At 44.6% G+C, this 15,767-nt stretch overlaps 1 protein-coding gene and 1 long non-coding RNA gene across 5 annotated transcripts; one reads left to right on the top strand and one right to left on the bottom strand.

Moving 5' to 3' along the window:
• The first annotated feature begins 253 nt into the window (after positions 1 to 253).
• sgms2a (sphingomyelin synthase 2a) lies at positions 254 to 8,238 on the top strand. 2 transcript variants are annotated; one of them, XM_030351530.1, is made up of 6 exons: positions 262 to 464; positions 3,380 to 3,844; positions 4,572 to 4,689; positions 5,176 to 5,329; positions 5,639 to 5,805; positions 7,354 to 8,238. In XM_030351530.1, exons 2-6 carry the CDS (start codon positions 3,393 to 3,395, stop codon positions 7,537 to 7,539), a joined length of 1,077 nt encoding a protein of 358 aa, XP_030207390.1. In that variant the 5' UTR covers positions 262 to 464; positions 3,380 to 3,392; the 3' UTR covers positions 7,540 to 8,238. The 2 variants fall into 2 exon arrangements, with proteins under 2 accessions (XP_030207389.1, XP_030207390.1); XM_030351529.1 differs by lacking the exon at positions 7,354 to 8,238 and having other exon boundaries at positions 254 to 464; positions 5,639 to 6,152.
• On the bottom strand, positions 3,765 to 14,174 carry LOC115540350 (uncharacterized). Of its 3 annotated transcripts, none has more exons than XR_003976157.1 (5): positions 13,974 to 14,174; positions 5,645 to 5,799; positions 5,152 to 5,274; positions 4,509 to 4,676; positions 3,765 to 3,899 (listed from the first exon to the last, which is right to left on the bottom strand). It is a non-coding gene; the product is annotated as an uncharacterized LOC115540350 (long non-coding RNA). The 3 variants fall into 3 exon arrangements; XR_003976158.1 differs by lacking the exon at positions 13,974 to 14,174 and adding an exon at positions 10,183 to 10,977; XR_003976159.1 differs by lacking the exons at positions 5,645 to 5,799; positions 13,974 to 14,174 and adding an exon at positions 5,432 to 5,571 and having other exon boundaries at positions 5,152 to 5,313.
• Between the last annotated feature and the right edge of the window lie 1,593 nt (positions 14,175 to 15,767).

Below are 15,767 nucleotides of genomic sequence, written 5' to 3'. Positions count from 1 at the left end.
GCGTCTTGCTGCGTTTCAGCCTTTATGTATATTCATTTATGTTTTCATGAATCTATACAGAGCTAGTAAAACGCTTTTGCTGGTCGTGAACATGTAGGTTTCAACACGAAAATCGATTTGCATTGAAAAGAGTCCCGGGTTTAATACGACACTTTAGTGCGTGATATTTAAAGGAATAGAGTTGAAAAGTGACTCGCCCAGTGGCTAGTTAGAGGCTGCGCTCGTGACTTAATGACAGTGCAGCTTCTCTGTTCCAGATGAGGATGGATGGAGATGGTGCTGATGACTACATGCGCTTGGGGAGGAGGAGGGCTCAGAGGAGGACGACGAGCCAGCTCTAGCCTACACTTGGTGCAAGTAATGCTACATCTCTCACACGCACACCGAGCAAGGCGCAACAGGAGACATTCTGAGAGAAGGAACTGGAACTACATTACGACCCCCTAGGAGGACCCCCGATTCAGGTAGGACGAGATAAACGTAACGTCATGTCTGCACGGAATCAGACGCGGTCTAGCAGCCATGATGTCACGATTAGATAACGACACATTTGTCATCGAGGTTGCGACTTAAAAACATTTACTATTTGTGTCGGATTATGAAGAAGCGTTTATATATTTTGCTGTGTATTTATCAAACAGCAAGTATCCCTATAGTGACATATGACGTTTCTGTAACCTACAACTATTTGCAATAGAGATTATTTCGATAACGTTAATTGGCCTTTATCTTTCTAATTAACAGCATTCAACAGGTGTTCATAATAGCCTACTAAATACTAATGTAGGCTGGCTACTACTTCATTAGTGTATATTATGTAACCTTATGTTACGTTATATTGTAGTATTTCGAAGAGGTATAGCCTTTTGATGACTTCTGCTAATTGGATTAACCAGGCCTGATTAACATTTCCTTCGCCATAGCACCTACCTCCATAGATTGCATTGAACGTGTTAAGCGTTCAATGCTTAACACGTTTGGGACTCTTTGCCACTCTAGCTTCAACTTAAACCTGCGGCCGTACCGCACACACAGCCTGTTTTGCTGTTGGGAGTGCTCCTCTGTAATGTTCAAAACCTGGAGCCTCCCTCGTTAATGAACCTGACATTACATCGAGGTTACGCCCCACGTGCGGTTTTGGAGTAGGCCTACCGAGATCCGCCCTCTGGCCCTCGTATTGTACTGTCATTTTAGGATCCCAAAAACGTTATATGTTGAAAAATTGAAAAAATTGTAAAAAGGCTTTGTGTGACCAAGAAGGCTACAATTGAAACACAATAACTTTTTGATACTTGCATAATTGTTTGATGTTCCATTTGTAGAGTTGCAGATAGTTTCTTTGCCTTTTTACAAAAAGGTTTTAGTTTAGAAGGATGGAAAGTCTTCACATACACGTTTGTTCTGCTTCCTCTATTCAGAATAACAAAATGTAGCATGCTTTGCACACATCACAGTGCATCTTGTCCTGTCTTTTCCTCCATTCTGCTGCATGGCGTAGTTTTGTATCTTGTGTGATTTAGTTTGGTCAAACATGTGACCAGACCGTCCTTGAGCAAAACACTCCACAATACACCTGCTGTCAACATTGAATAATTTATCAACATCGATCCACATCGTCCCATTTAGTGGTTCCCATCCCGAAGAAGACTCCCCCTTTAAAAAGAAAAGCTGGGGAACATTATGAAATAAGTAGACTAAATACTTTTCATTATGAGGGGCAGATGTTCAACCATGCTGTATAACAAGGTGCTTTAGAAGACACAATTTATATTTAACTTTCCCTTTTGATGATGACTACAGACTCCACAGAGAGGAGGAAAATGAGTGACTACCGTTGGCACCCTGTCATTATAACCTCTCCTAAAATAAAATGGAGTCCAATGTCCCATGTTTCCCTTAGTGCAAAATACAGCCTAGGAGGCAACAGGGCTTGGCTACGACTTGAAATAGCACTTTGGGAAGCGCATGGAGTCAGCCCAGTCATTCATTACGCTCTGACCATTTGGGATAGGCTCATGTGCCAGTTTTCCACCACCACCTTCACCACCAGCACCACCCATCCCTGCTAGCAGCTAGACTCCAGAAGACTCCAAAAGCTTCCTGAATGGCCTGGCTTCTCCTTTGACCTCCTTGGAGACAGTGTCATTTTTGCAGTCCAATGGTAAACACAAGAATAGAAACAAAAGCGTTCACTGGGTTTTATGACTAAACTGAGCTATCTGACGTGACTTGTACTTGTGTATAAGCCTCCTGTTAGGAGACCTGTGAAATATGGGGAACATATTCTTAGGTGAACTAGGTAATGCATGATATCATATGCATAGTTTGCCCCCTGTATGAGTACCTTCTTGTGTCCACAGAATTGGTTTTACTTTTGTGTCGATTTTCTTGTGCCAGTATTCAAACATTTGGGGCATGATTTCATCTTGTCTGCTGTGTGAAAGGGAAAGGTTGGTCTTGAGGACAGAACAACTGACATTTAACGTATGCAGTCATAAGAGTAACAACTGCAGGTCGGTGCCCTAGCAGCTGTCAGACAGCGCAGCACATGGTTTGTATGTCTTGGACATCGACAATGTTTTATAAACACCAGCACGTCTGCCTCTCCAGGCTTCCTGGTTATTTTTAATGCTAAAAGAGCCCAAAGTTGTGCAAATATCTTGGTGCTATATTGGCTACATGATATGATGGAAAAGGCGTTGTTTCAGGCCAGTATTCCTATATATATCTTTCGCTGGTGTTGTCAATTTCTCCATAGCTGTTTCGGAGCAAATTGATTCTTTCTCACTGTCTACCTTGCATTAGGGTGCACTCTCATTGTTTTTTTGAGCCCATTTTTTGGTTTGTTGCCACATTCGTTTTTGAGTAAGCGTGCTATATGCATCCCTAATGACATTTATAGTGAGAGATTGTGGGCCTGTAAAATCCATTAATGGAGCTGTTTCAGGGGCGAGGAGCATCATCTTGCCCGAGGGTCTCTCATGGGATTATTTGTATTTAAATGTTACAGTTTTGGTCATCTTCTTATTGTAAGTTCAAACATGTCTGAAAAGTATGCAGAATGAAGTATGTTGAATAAAATAAATCATGTGAATAAACACAATGTTTAATGCCAAAAGTATTTACCGTTGTATAAACAAATAGTGCAACAGAACACAGCATTGCCATTTACTAAACAAAAGGGCAAAAGTTTAAACATTACGTAACACATACAGTATATATATAAATATATATATATATATATTTATGCATACATTAACGCAGGTATAAACTATCAGCATTAAATCAGTCGCTACAGACTAAGGTGAAAAAAACTGACAACACTCAACCGCAGCAAAATGTAACGCAAAGAAATCATCCCATTGTGTTCTGTGTCTAGCGTTCCTGCCCCCATGGCTTCGCAGGACTTCTCCGGCGAGCAAGGCCCTGCCGCAGACAGCCTAGGCACGGGCATGGAGGTGGTGGCTCAGGCAAAACAGAACACTAAAGCCTGCCCCGTCCACACCCCCGTCACCAGCGACGCCAAGCGAGGCTTCCGCAAGACGCTCGGGAGACACACGGACTACGTCAAGATCGCCCTGCCGGAGCCCAAGGCCGGCCGCTTGCCCATGGAGTGGTGGAAAACGGTGCTGGCGTTCTTCTATGCCGCCTTCAACCTTGTCCTCACCACGGTGATGATCACAGTGGTGCACGAGAGGGTCCCTTCCAAGGAGAGCAGCCCGCCACTCCCTGATAAGTTCTTCGACTACATCGACCGGGTCAAGTGGGCGTTCACTGTGACCGAGGTGAACGGCATGGTGCTGGTGACCATATGGCTCGTCCAGCTCTTCTTCTTCAAATACAGGTGAGATCTTCCACCACCGTAACCCCTTGGGAGTTGTTTTTCTCCTTTCATTAAACTTTGAATAGCATTTGAGTTTTTATTATTGAGCGAAAGAATTACAAAGCATCATCATCGACATGCCTTTTAAAGGGGACCTATTATGCTTTTTCAACTTTTATGACCTATAAACGTTGTTATAATGATTGATAGTCATGTTTAACCATACTAAAGTGTCAAATAATGACGTACATGCATTTCGACGTATTCCCTGCTGACAGTCTGGGGTGGTTGTGCAGAGCGCTAAACACTCGGGACAACGTTTGCGATTCACTTGTTCACATTTCCGGGAAATCATCTACACGTAGAGGCACTCCTGCCGCGCCCCCATATGCCTGGTCAAATCTGCCCGCGCGCGCGCTAAAAGGAAGGTAACCAATCACAACGGAGTTGGGTTGGCAGGAGGGGGGCGAGGGGGCGGAGAACGAAGAAACCGAGCGTTGACAGAGAAGGCAGAAAGCGCCCAGATGAGAGGAAGAGTTTCCCGAAAATCTACATCGTTTTTTGTTTATGGTTAAACATGACTATCAATCATTATAACAACGTTTATAGGTCATAAAAGTTGAAAAGCATAATAGGTCCCCTTTAAGGAAATATCAAGTAAGCCATTCTACAGCGATGGAATTACCTTTACTTTCTGTAGAGAAATCAACTCAATGAAAGTCGGCTCTGGTCCCTCATGTTGTTTCAGGTCAATAGCAAGCAGGCGGTTCTTCTTCCTCATTGGTACACTGTACCTGTACCGCTGTGTCACCATGTACATCACAACCCTCCCCGTGCCTGGCATGCACATGACCTGCGCCCCGAAGGTGAGAATAATCACTCAGACTGGGATATCCTAGTGGCGCTAAGGCTGTTTGACTCCCAGGTAGGTGGTCAACTTAGTCATCTCCAAACCCTATGCAGTATGGTTCTCAGAATCTTCGGTCCATGTAGACAACATTTTGACTAGCTTGTAACTGCTTGTGACTGAGCACACTGGTCCACATCTTGAAAACAGATGAGTAAAATTCTATCTTCAAATTGGCCAATTTGATTGGCCAGAGAATCAAAGAGCCCTAGATTTTGATGTAACAATATGTGGGCCCCATGCAGGTTAGCCTACTAGGTAGTACGTTTAGCATCTCGCCACTTGTTAACCGACACTACTTGACTTGTTTGTCAGAATGAAGTGAACTGAGGGACCGAGGTAATAAATGGTTTGAATAATCTTCGGCTTCACTCTAGTAACCAAAGAATGTCATCAGATCGGGTTGACCTTGTTTACTTACTTCAGCCTCTCTTTTTGTATGTAGCTACACGGTGATTCCCAGGCTAAGCTCCAGCGTATCCTCCAGCTGATCTCGGGCGCAGGGCTCTCCATCACGGGCTCCCACCTCATGTGCGGGGACTTCCTGTACAGCGGACACACGGTCATGCTCACCCTCACCTACCTGTTCATCAAGGAGTGTGAGTAGTCACAAAACAAAAACACACATTTCTTTGTATCTAAAGGATTTGTTTGTAAATGGAATGAATGGAGGAACATTCAAATATTGTATAATGCCTTACCCTTTTATGGTCTTTAGGTAAACAGAGTTGTGGTTCTTGCCCCAAGTGTCACTAGCACCATGATTGGCAAACACTGGTATAAGACTGGTTATGATGTACTATTTATCAATACAGTAACTTTCTATGAAGACTTAGGTCTCCATTGATGCTGCGTCTCCTGACGCTGCGAGATTGGTCATGAAGCATAACATCCTCTCGTCTCTCCAGACTCACCGCGGTCATTCTGGTGGTACCACCTGCTGTGCTGGCTGATCAGCGCAGTGGGCGTGGTGTGCATCCTGGTGGCCCACGAGCACTACAGCGTAGACGTGGTGGTGGCTTATTTCATCACCTCCCGCCTCTTCTGGTGGTACCACACCATGGCCAACCTGCAGGTCAGTACCACACACACACACTGTGTTAAGTCTATGGCGTGGGTGGAGAGTGTGTGTGTGTCTCTCGTTATGTCTCTCTCTGGACGCGTCTTAAGTGTGTGTGTGTGTGTGTGTGTGTGTGTGTGTGTGTGTGTGTGTGTGTGTGTGTGTGTGTGTAGCTTTGTCAGTGTGTATAAGAGTATGTGTGTGTCTGTGTGTGTGGGCAGCCATTAGCCTTGTTGTTTACTTAAGTCAGTTTACACAAGGAGCTCTCCCACATCTCTGTGGAAGCCTAGTGATGCATAGCTCTGTTTTGCTGAGGGAATTTACCTCTAAGGTACTAAAATAATGACTATGTAAACATAGGAATATATTACATTTGAAATTTGTGGTTGTATATTTTATGGCTATTATAAACTTTCAACATTATAACCAAGAAAGATCGTCTCTGTCTGGTTTTAACCATCCTGTACTAATAAAATAAACTCTACTAACCTTGTCTTGTCTGGCTAATATCTATTGAAGTGGTTTGTCCCAAGAGTGACCTTGTCACTCTGATACAATGAGTTGATTTGGTTCTCATACAGTGTACAAATATTACATTTTAGTGCGGAACCTTGAACTTTTATTAGAAAGTGAGAAGAAAATAGAGAATGTAGGAGAACAAAGATGTGGATGCATTCATTCTTGGTATTGAGTTGATTGCACATTGGCATCAGAGTTAGGTGAGGTTGTTCAAGACACTGTATACATGTCTTATAGTTTTTGCTCACACATACACATTTAATTATCCATAAATTAAAGGAGCATTTCACCGGTGGAGGCATGAATATGTATTGAAATTGGGTCCTATATGTAGTCGAATAAAACTACTAAAAATAAAATAATTCTAATTTGGTGCCGTCTTGACCAAGAAAAGGCAGAAAGTGAATTTTTGGCGCTTGTGGATTGAAGACAACAACTCCCACCATGTACCACGATGCACAGCTTCGCTGGCCACTCCCGCTGATCTAGATCTACGCCTATCGGACACCTCGCTGTTCCATCTACCAAGCTGATACCGCAAGACTGCTTGAAAATCCTTCTAGGGAAGAGTATTAGTTGGTGAACTCAGTGAATTGTACTTCAGTTTTATCAACAGCCTCTGTTAGCTTAGCTTCAGACGCTGTGGATGTTAGTTTCTGCTGGTGTAGTCCCACCCACTGGCACTGCTCTAATAGGTCTGTAGCGTCAGTGGGTCCCACCCCCGGGTGGGACCCACTGGGGACCCAATATGACGCAAAAATCGTCATATTGCGTCATCTTAAACAGGAAGTGTTGGAGATCGATACGGATCTTTCCAGTCTCTCCAGAAAATAAGGGAATGATGCACGACCATTCAAAAATATGAGTGGGTTTCTAACGATACAAAGCATAAAGGAAATGGGTGAAGTTTCACTTTAGGGAATCCAAAATGAATCCCTAAAACCAAACCACATGTTAATATATAAAACGTACATCAGGACTCCTAGGATTTCGATATCATACTGTATCTAACCCTTATGCCATGTGGTGATATCTTCCTAACAGACTCTGAAGTGTTCGCCCAACAACTACCTCACGCACACCTGGTGGAACCCCGTTTTCAACTTCCTGGAGAGGAACATCCAGACGGCCATCCCCTGCTCCTACAGCTGGCCCTTCAGCTGGCCCCCGGCCTGCCTCAAGAACCCCTGCAAGAATTACTCCATGGTCCAGAGCACCCGGGAGGAGTGAGGCCGTCTCAGAGGGCCCAGGGACCGTATGGCCATGCCTGGGTTCTCACCCCATTAGCACCCCTGGGACAATCAGTTGATGGGTCCTTTCAATCAGTATTCAGAGAAGGTGTGATGAGGTGAACATGGAGCAGATTTGTATTTGTATGGTGTGCTAGAGTTTGGGCGGATTTCAGGAGTAAACGATGGTATCATACTTGTCATTTTATGTGTTTTACATCATTGTAACTTATTTATATCAAGGTTTTTTTTTAGGGTCAATGTCGTTTTTTTGGTTTCATGATTCTGTTCGATTGGATTAAGAAGATGTAAAGACGATGTTCATTTGGGACCCATTTTTCAGGAGTAAAGTCAGTATTAAGTGTTAACTATATGCAAGATAAAGTATTTGCTCTCGCTCTCTCTCTCAGCATAGATGGAGGTGGGTTTACCTCAATGTGGTACTAAAGTCACAAGTTGCCTTAGAAAATGTTTTTTAAGTTGCATATATTGGATCAATTGATTGGTTAATTATTATTTAATTTTTTTTGTATCGATTTTTTATTAATTTCAAATGTCTGTGCAAAATGTGCAAAAGATTTAATTTTAGGATATGGTCGTAAAAACAGACAAAAGTTGTATTGCTCGTTTTTCCTTGTACAAACCACGGTCTGACATATATTCTTATACCACAATTTAAATAAATAATTACAGCCTTGCACCAACAATGTTTTTTTAAACACAAAAACAGACGGCAAAATAAAAGATATTGATACTTCCAGAGGTGCGGGAAGTAGAGGTGCAGGAGGTGCTGCAGCCCCCCCCCCTGGTGGCGAAGCTTTAAAGATGGATAATTCTTTAGAGAGGGATAATTTTAGTAGGGATAATTATTTAATTATCTTCAATGTGTATTGGTCAATCACATTTGTCTTGACACGATTGCGATTCAGCCTACGCATAGCATGCACGCACACTCACAACCAGACACAACAACGACGAAGAAGTTCTAGAGTGGTCTGCAGAATACAGGGCCTGTGTAACACAGAATCTTTAGAATTCTATCAACACTACTTGGACCGTACCCCCCCCCCCCCCCCCCCCACACACACACACACACACACACCTACACACACTTTTTTTTTTTTTTTCTGACGTAGCCTACGTCACACAGGGAGCGGAGGACGGTTGCCTCCGTGAAGTCCATTAACTCGTGATAATGGACACGGGCATCATCCTGCTTATACCATGGTCACTTGCCAAAGAAAATAAATTAAGTTTGACTTATACCTGGAATAATCATTACCCTTCCGTAAGGTTCTTATGCAACGGAAACATTCTTCAATCCTCCAGTAAATAGGACGGACCTTAGCTACGACTTAGCTAATGTAATGCATTGTACATATTTATAATTCGAAATTCGAATTATATTACAGCTTTTATACGACAAATACTCTAGGGTCATATAACCGCATTGTCTGATTACAGTTTAATTAATTTTTCACAATTTACCAGCTCTCGTTTTGAATACCGAATCACCGCGCCATTCGTTTCAATGGGAATCGCGGTAACACTCCGCAAGTAGTCCGGTAACTTGTCAACCCCAGTGTCTTCGGTTGCTAAGCGACGTCAACGTCTTTGGCGGACTATTTCTCTGCTGATCAACACTACGAATGCTGGTAACAAATGAATTGTAAAAAGACACACTGCAAAGTTCGGACTGCCGCCGAAGCTTCGGCGGCGGCGGCGCCCGAAGCTTCGGCGGCAGTCCAGCAGCTCCGGCGGGGGAAGCTCGGTGGCAGTCCGACAGCTCAGCTCCGGGAGTACAATCCCTTTCTCCTCCATGTCGCGGTTCAAAATGGACTTCAGAGAGTCAAGACCAAAGTTCCTTTCCCCCAATTCTTCTCAACCATGGCCGAGATAACCCCCACTAAGAGTCTTCACTTGTTGTGGAAGTACCAGAGACGTCTTTCTGATTCATAATATCATCCGAGGCTCACAGCTTTTGGCCGTGATATTAGATATAATATTCTATAAAGACCTATATATTATATATTAGTATTATTATTATTATTATTATTATATTATATTATATTATATTATATTACATACATATAGAGCTCCACGAGTCCGCAAACAGCTACAATCACTTCTCCTCCATGCTGTGGTTCACTCTGACAGCTCATTGGTCAATGGGCAGCGGCTCATTTGCAATAAAGCTACAGACACCAGAAACCGCATTCTGAAGGGACTGAAACAGAGTGGAATAGCTGTAGGCAAGATTTTTTTCCTAAATCTATTTCCAGCAAACAGCTTCAAAAAATGTTTCCTGGAACTCATATACTATGTTAACCTGATGGGAAAACACCATAATATGTCTCCTTTAAAAAGTTAAGTTGAGCGGACACAAGACGAGATTTAGGTCAACTCTTCAAAACGTCCAGAATATATTGTAGCACCGGGGCTATGTTTTTTGCATTGTTTTATACCACAGCTATTGGTTGCTGATGTGTTCCCATCATGCTTTGCTTTAGGAAGACAATTAAGAAGACAGTTAGGAAGACATTTAAGGCAACCACACTCCGGACCAACTGCCCGATTCGCATCGGTAAATGAAGTCGGGCTATTTAATCTGGCCGACTCGAACACCGACATGGGCGGTACACACCTACGGGATTACAGCCGACGCCGTACGTTCCGCGCTTGCGCGAGATGTAATGTCTCCAAAACAACAGGCGGCGCTAATCTGTATTGTTGGCCAAAAAACACGAAAACCGGAAGTAGCAGGTCCTCTCCAGACCTCCTTAGGTCTATCCTCCACCATGGTGATGAATTGTTGCACGAGCTCTTCGATCCACATTATTCAATCAATCAAAACAATGCCAAACAATGCGTTGAGAGAGTGTGTCGACATCTTCTTCGATTGCACTGTTTATCTGGTATGTTTACCATCCTCACTTCCGGGCTTCACTGATTCGCTAGTCAAGCTGCTAGCCCTCCACGTATCAGAATGGTTAAAGAATGACCGACTCGAATGGCCGATTACACATGTTGAATCGTCTGAAATGAACGCCGACGTGGCCAATTTGAGCGACCACACCAAATAGACTCATGAAACCGACGCCGATTTTCTCACCGACGCCGATTTTCGGTGCGGTGTGGGCTTGCCTTTAGGAGGAGCGTTAGTGAAGTCAGAGAGTAAATGTTAGGCTCTCGGTTGAGTAAGGTCTTGGTGCACTCTTGGAACGTTACAATTAAGTCACCGAAAGAATATCACGACTCTGCCTTTAACATTGGCCACATTGGTGTCAGGAGTGGGATTTTATAAAAGAATAACCCCACTAAGATGCCGATGTCAAGAAGCTATCTCGCGAAGAAACTTTTCGAAATTGAAGAACTTCTTAAGCGTCTCGGCGGGTGCCAGTGCTCCCCGCCGCCATACAAGACGAGTGACCAGCGCAGAGAGACTGCCAACACTGACCTGCGACGCCGAGAGCTCACCGCTGATCGCCGCCGAGGTGAAGGCGTCGCTGGCTGCCGCCGTCGAGAGGGCGCCGCTGACTGGCGCTGAGAGCTCACCGCTGAGAGCTGCCGCCGTCGACAGCTCGCTGCTGAGCGCCGCCAATGAGAACACGTCGCTGGCCGCCACCATCGAGAGGGCGTCGCGGACCGACGCTGAGAGCTCGCTGCTGATCGTCTCCGCCGAGAGGACGTCGCTGAACGCCACCGAGAGGGCGCCGCCGACTGCCGCACCCCTGACCGGTGCTGCAGGCTTTCCCATCGCTAGCCCGGCAACATGGACCAACTTCAAGCTCCCACGATATGCCGCATCACAACCCTGGAGCCGTACCTAGCGCAAGTTGGGCTGGCTGCAGCGAATAGGAGCAACCAAGACACTGCTGCCCATGTTTCGCTATATCACTGGAGGGGAAGGCGCTGCAGGTGTTGCTCGACCTAATTGCCCACTGAGCGACTAGACTATGCGACGCTGGCGGCTGCAGTGGAACGACGCTTTGGCCAGCAACATGCGTGACCAGCTGTCCCGCCGGCGCGTGAGACGCTGGGTACTTATCACACCAGACTCACACCAGAGACACTGAGAGAACACCTCTGCATCAAGGCACTGCATCAGATCCAGTGATAAGATGAACCACGAGGCCAAGGCGAGGTGACGTGACTACTGCCGAGACGACAGCTGGTAGGTGTCCACAAGGGGAGATCGGAGCCAGAGAAGGGTCTTCATTCTTCCAAGGGGAACTGCGCTATCATTGTCAGGTCCACAGATGTCATGTCTACAGTACGCAAAGAACTTGTTTGGAGCATAAAAAATAACTTGTACCTACTGTCATGCGACGATGACTACAAGCTTGCGAAGGACATCACCAGCGACAGCAAACAAGATTTGGAGTCCACTGATGAAGAAAGTTGTGTCAACTATATCCTTAACTATATGCAGTCTGATACCTCACTTAAATCCGAAGATGAGGGAATGTCTGATTTGTTGATGTTAAATGACCTGGTTAAACACTCACAGCTGTGCCAACCATGATAGAGGGCCACACAACATTTTCACACGTCAACGATGACACGTCAACCACCTCACACTTTACTGCCCTTACAACCACGACAGACCACACCAGACAACAACATGCTAACCTCGACACAGACATTACCACTCAAAGTGTTGACCAGCTACAAGCAATGCACGAAGACCTCGGAGAAAAGCTTCAATACTACAAAGATATGGCTAGCACACAGTAAGCCCACCAGCCTAGGTTAGCCACCACATCACCAACTCCCATGTCATGACCCACTACATGTTGACAGAAAGGAGAAAGTGGTCTCCTTAAAGCACCTGTCTTACCTGCAACGGAGGGAATTCAAGGTCCATGGGGGACAGATTAGGGACCAAAGCTCTGATATCACATATAACAGTATCAGCAAACAAATAGACAAAGGAGACAGAGAGGGCTTCACAGAGACAGAGGTAATCCGAGGAGTACTGAAGTGTGTAAAACCTGGTGCTTTGAAGGACATCTGTGAACAGAAGGGCTTTCTCCGATCTCATCTGTATGAAAAGATAGGCACCGAACTGTTTCAGGATCTAATGGATGCAAAGCAAAATTAACATGAAACCCCCCAGCAGTTCCTCTATCGCATGATAGGCCTCAAACAGAAAATCCTCTTCCAGTCAAAGCAGGCAAACGCAGACATTCACTATGACCCCAAGACCATCCAGCGAGTTTTTCGGCACTTCTTTTACCAGGGCCTAGGGTCCAAACACACAGACATTCGACAGCAGCTGAGGCCACTCATCACAACCAACCAAATTTCTGATGAAGACATCGTCAGCCGGGTGATGAAAATAATCAACTCTGAAAATGAATACCGACGTAGATTGGATAATGTCTCCCGACAGAAAACAACACACACAAACAGTGTTTGAGTTGATGGTGATCAGACTTCAGACACTAAAGAACAGCAGACAATACAGCAGCTCAGCGCTCAAGTGGAATCATTAACCAACATGGTTGCAGCTTTAATAAACCAGCGAAAACCAGTGGCATATGCGACTCACTCAAAGACTCTACCTGTCCAAGCACTAGGCCGACCTCATGCACAGCCACACACCCCTCCTACATCTTTCCCAGGCCAGCTCTCCCACACATGAAAGGGTAAAATGCTTGTCTGCATCGTTGTTTTGTGTGTGGTGAATCAGGACACCGGGCTGTGGGCTGTTTAAAGAGAACCAGGCAGCAGGGAAACGGGAACCGGTCTTTGGTGAGGCCATTCCACAGTTCCAGTTCCACTCAATAACTTCCACACTGAAGCAGCTATGGCCACGATCAGAGTTGGTAAAGAGGATCTGAGCATCCCAGCTGGAAAAACAGTGCATGTGCGGTGCAGAGTACCAATTCCTACCACGTCCAACCCTGTTGTGAACCTGCAGAAGGGAGCACACCCTTGGAACAATTAAGTGTCGGGAGGGTATACTGGAAATGAATAACAGCATGTGGCATCTTGTCAACGTGCCTGTTTCTAACCACAATAAGCATGAAGTAATTCTCCCAAAGAGAACTCAGCTGGGATCCAGAAGACAGAGACACAACAGATTGAGAAACCACAGGGTACAACAGTTAGGGCTGAAGTCCACAATGTCACCGCCCCTGAAACCCCCCCCCCCCCCGACTGAGCCCTGGCGACCACCTGTTGATCTCAGTCATCTTGATCTTGAACAGCAGCGAATGGTTGAGGAAATGCTGTGTGAGGAGTCTGCAGCATTCGCCCACAGCGGCGATGACACAGGGTGTATCCCCTCTCTTCAGATGTCTATCAAGCTTAAAGACGACTTCCCTTTTCAGAAGTCTTATGCTTCCATCCCAAAACAACTGTACAAGAAAGTAAAAGAGTACATCCAAGATTTGATTGTGAAAGGATGGATCGCGAAATCACACTCACCCTATGCCGCACCTATTGTTTGTGTCAGGAAAAAGGATGGCTCATTGGACCTTTGTATACTGTCAACTATCGAGGGTCTGTGCAATAGCGTGCAGTGACCCTAATTTTCAGTGGGGCAGAAACTACTGGCGTATGACCACACCCACAATTTATGTTTTTTAAATATATTGTAACGAGCTGGGTTAATGTGGTTCTGTTATTATGCGTTCAGCAGCAATACAAATGTTCTTATGAGTTGGGTTATGCACTAATGTTATTAGTGTAGGTTTATGGGGGATTGTCTCGCGAGAAGGGGAGGGTCCGAAAGCAACGGGTTGTTTTGATTTAGAACTGTGTTACAGAAGAATGTTCGGGTGGTCACGGTGATCGGAGATAAACTTTGGATATGCTAAATAAAGAGCAGGATTGCAAGCCAGCCATCGCCTGTTTATTCAACGCTGCACCACCGTGGGGTGAATTTTACATATATAATATTGTATATTATATATTGTGGCATCCCGCCCCATAAACCTCGGCCCGGGCGGGTCCGAGGTGAGGTGGTGGACGGCATATACCGCCGCCACCCACCGACTGGCGACAGAGAGCACCACTTCTCTCTCCTCACCAACGAGTACCGGGTTACCACAATATATATATATATATATATATATATATATATATATATATATATATATATATATATATATATATAATACAATATTATGTATGTATATAATCTCAAGGGTCTCAATGCGGCTTTGGTGGTCCGTGTCTCCCCAACGTGACGTCGTGCAACGCATTCTGGGGGAAATGACAATCAATAGCAAACCGCTAAAATAGTAGCCTACCTACTTTTTCGTATTACATTCCGTTTTGTGATACGTAACAATATTAAATACAATGGATAACAGTTTAAATCTTTATTATCAACAAGCAAATTGCACAAATTCGTTGGAAAATGTACCCTGCAACACGGCCTTTAAGGATTCAAGTCTCCTCCTGGCAACTTCTTTAAAAACGTATTTTCATTTGAAGTTATATTATGATAAAATAACTTAAAACTAAACTCTGTATTATGTTTTTGCATTTTTAAAATGACCAGAAATAGAGGTCCACACTTGGTAGATGAAAACCGATAGTCCCGCTGTTGGTAAAGTAAGCTTGAATGTGTCCAAGAGAAGAAACTCTTTAAGTTGTACATCGATCTCTCAAGTGTCATCCTTCTCGTTGTCACACACACACACACACACACACACACACACACACACACACACACACACACACACACACACACACACACACACACACACACACACACACACACACACACACACACACACACAAATTCCAATGCCTTTATTGTGTCCGCATTTATAAAATACATTGCAAGGGCACAAATATTTTCAGTTGCTTTTGATGCCCTACATCCTCGAAACAACATGTTGCAGTACTTGAGTCAAACATGCACAGAATAGACAATACGTACACATGAGCTTATTCAATCAACGTTGGTTGCACACAGTCTGTTAACAGACAGAGAAAATCTATGGGTACAGAAAACACCTCCTCCTCCAAATAGCTCGGCTGCCTATAATGGAGGAGATTGAGCAATATGTTGCAAGCTGCTTTGCTTTACATTTGGACAACCTCATAATTCTCAAGCCTCTGACCACCAGCCTGTGGACATGACCTAGGCTGCCGAAAATAAAAACGATGAGCTGGCATTTATAGCCTAAACGTATAATAGCTTGCACTAATGGTTGGTATTTAACTTGTTTAGTAAGGAAAGCTTCCTCTAAACTTGACTCGAAAGCG

Source organism: Gadus morhua, chromosome 3 (genome assembly GCF_902167405.1).
Source record: "Gadus morhua chromosome 3, gadMor3.0, whole genome shotgun sequence".
Classification (NCBI taxonomy): Eukaryota; Metazoa; Chordata; class Actinopteri; order Gadiformes; family Gadidae; genus Gadus; species Gadus morhua.
Note: the sequence above shows the minus strand (reverse complement) of the source record. Positions and strands in the feature narration are given on the sequence as shown.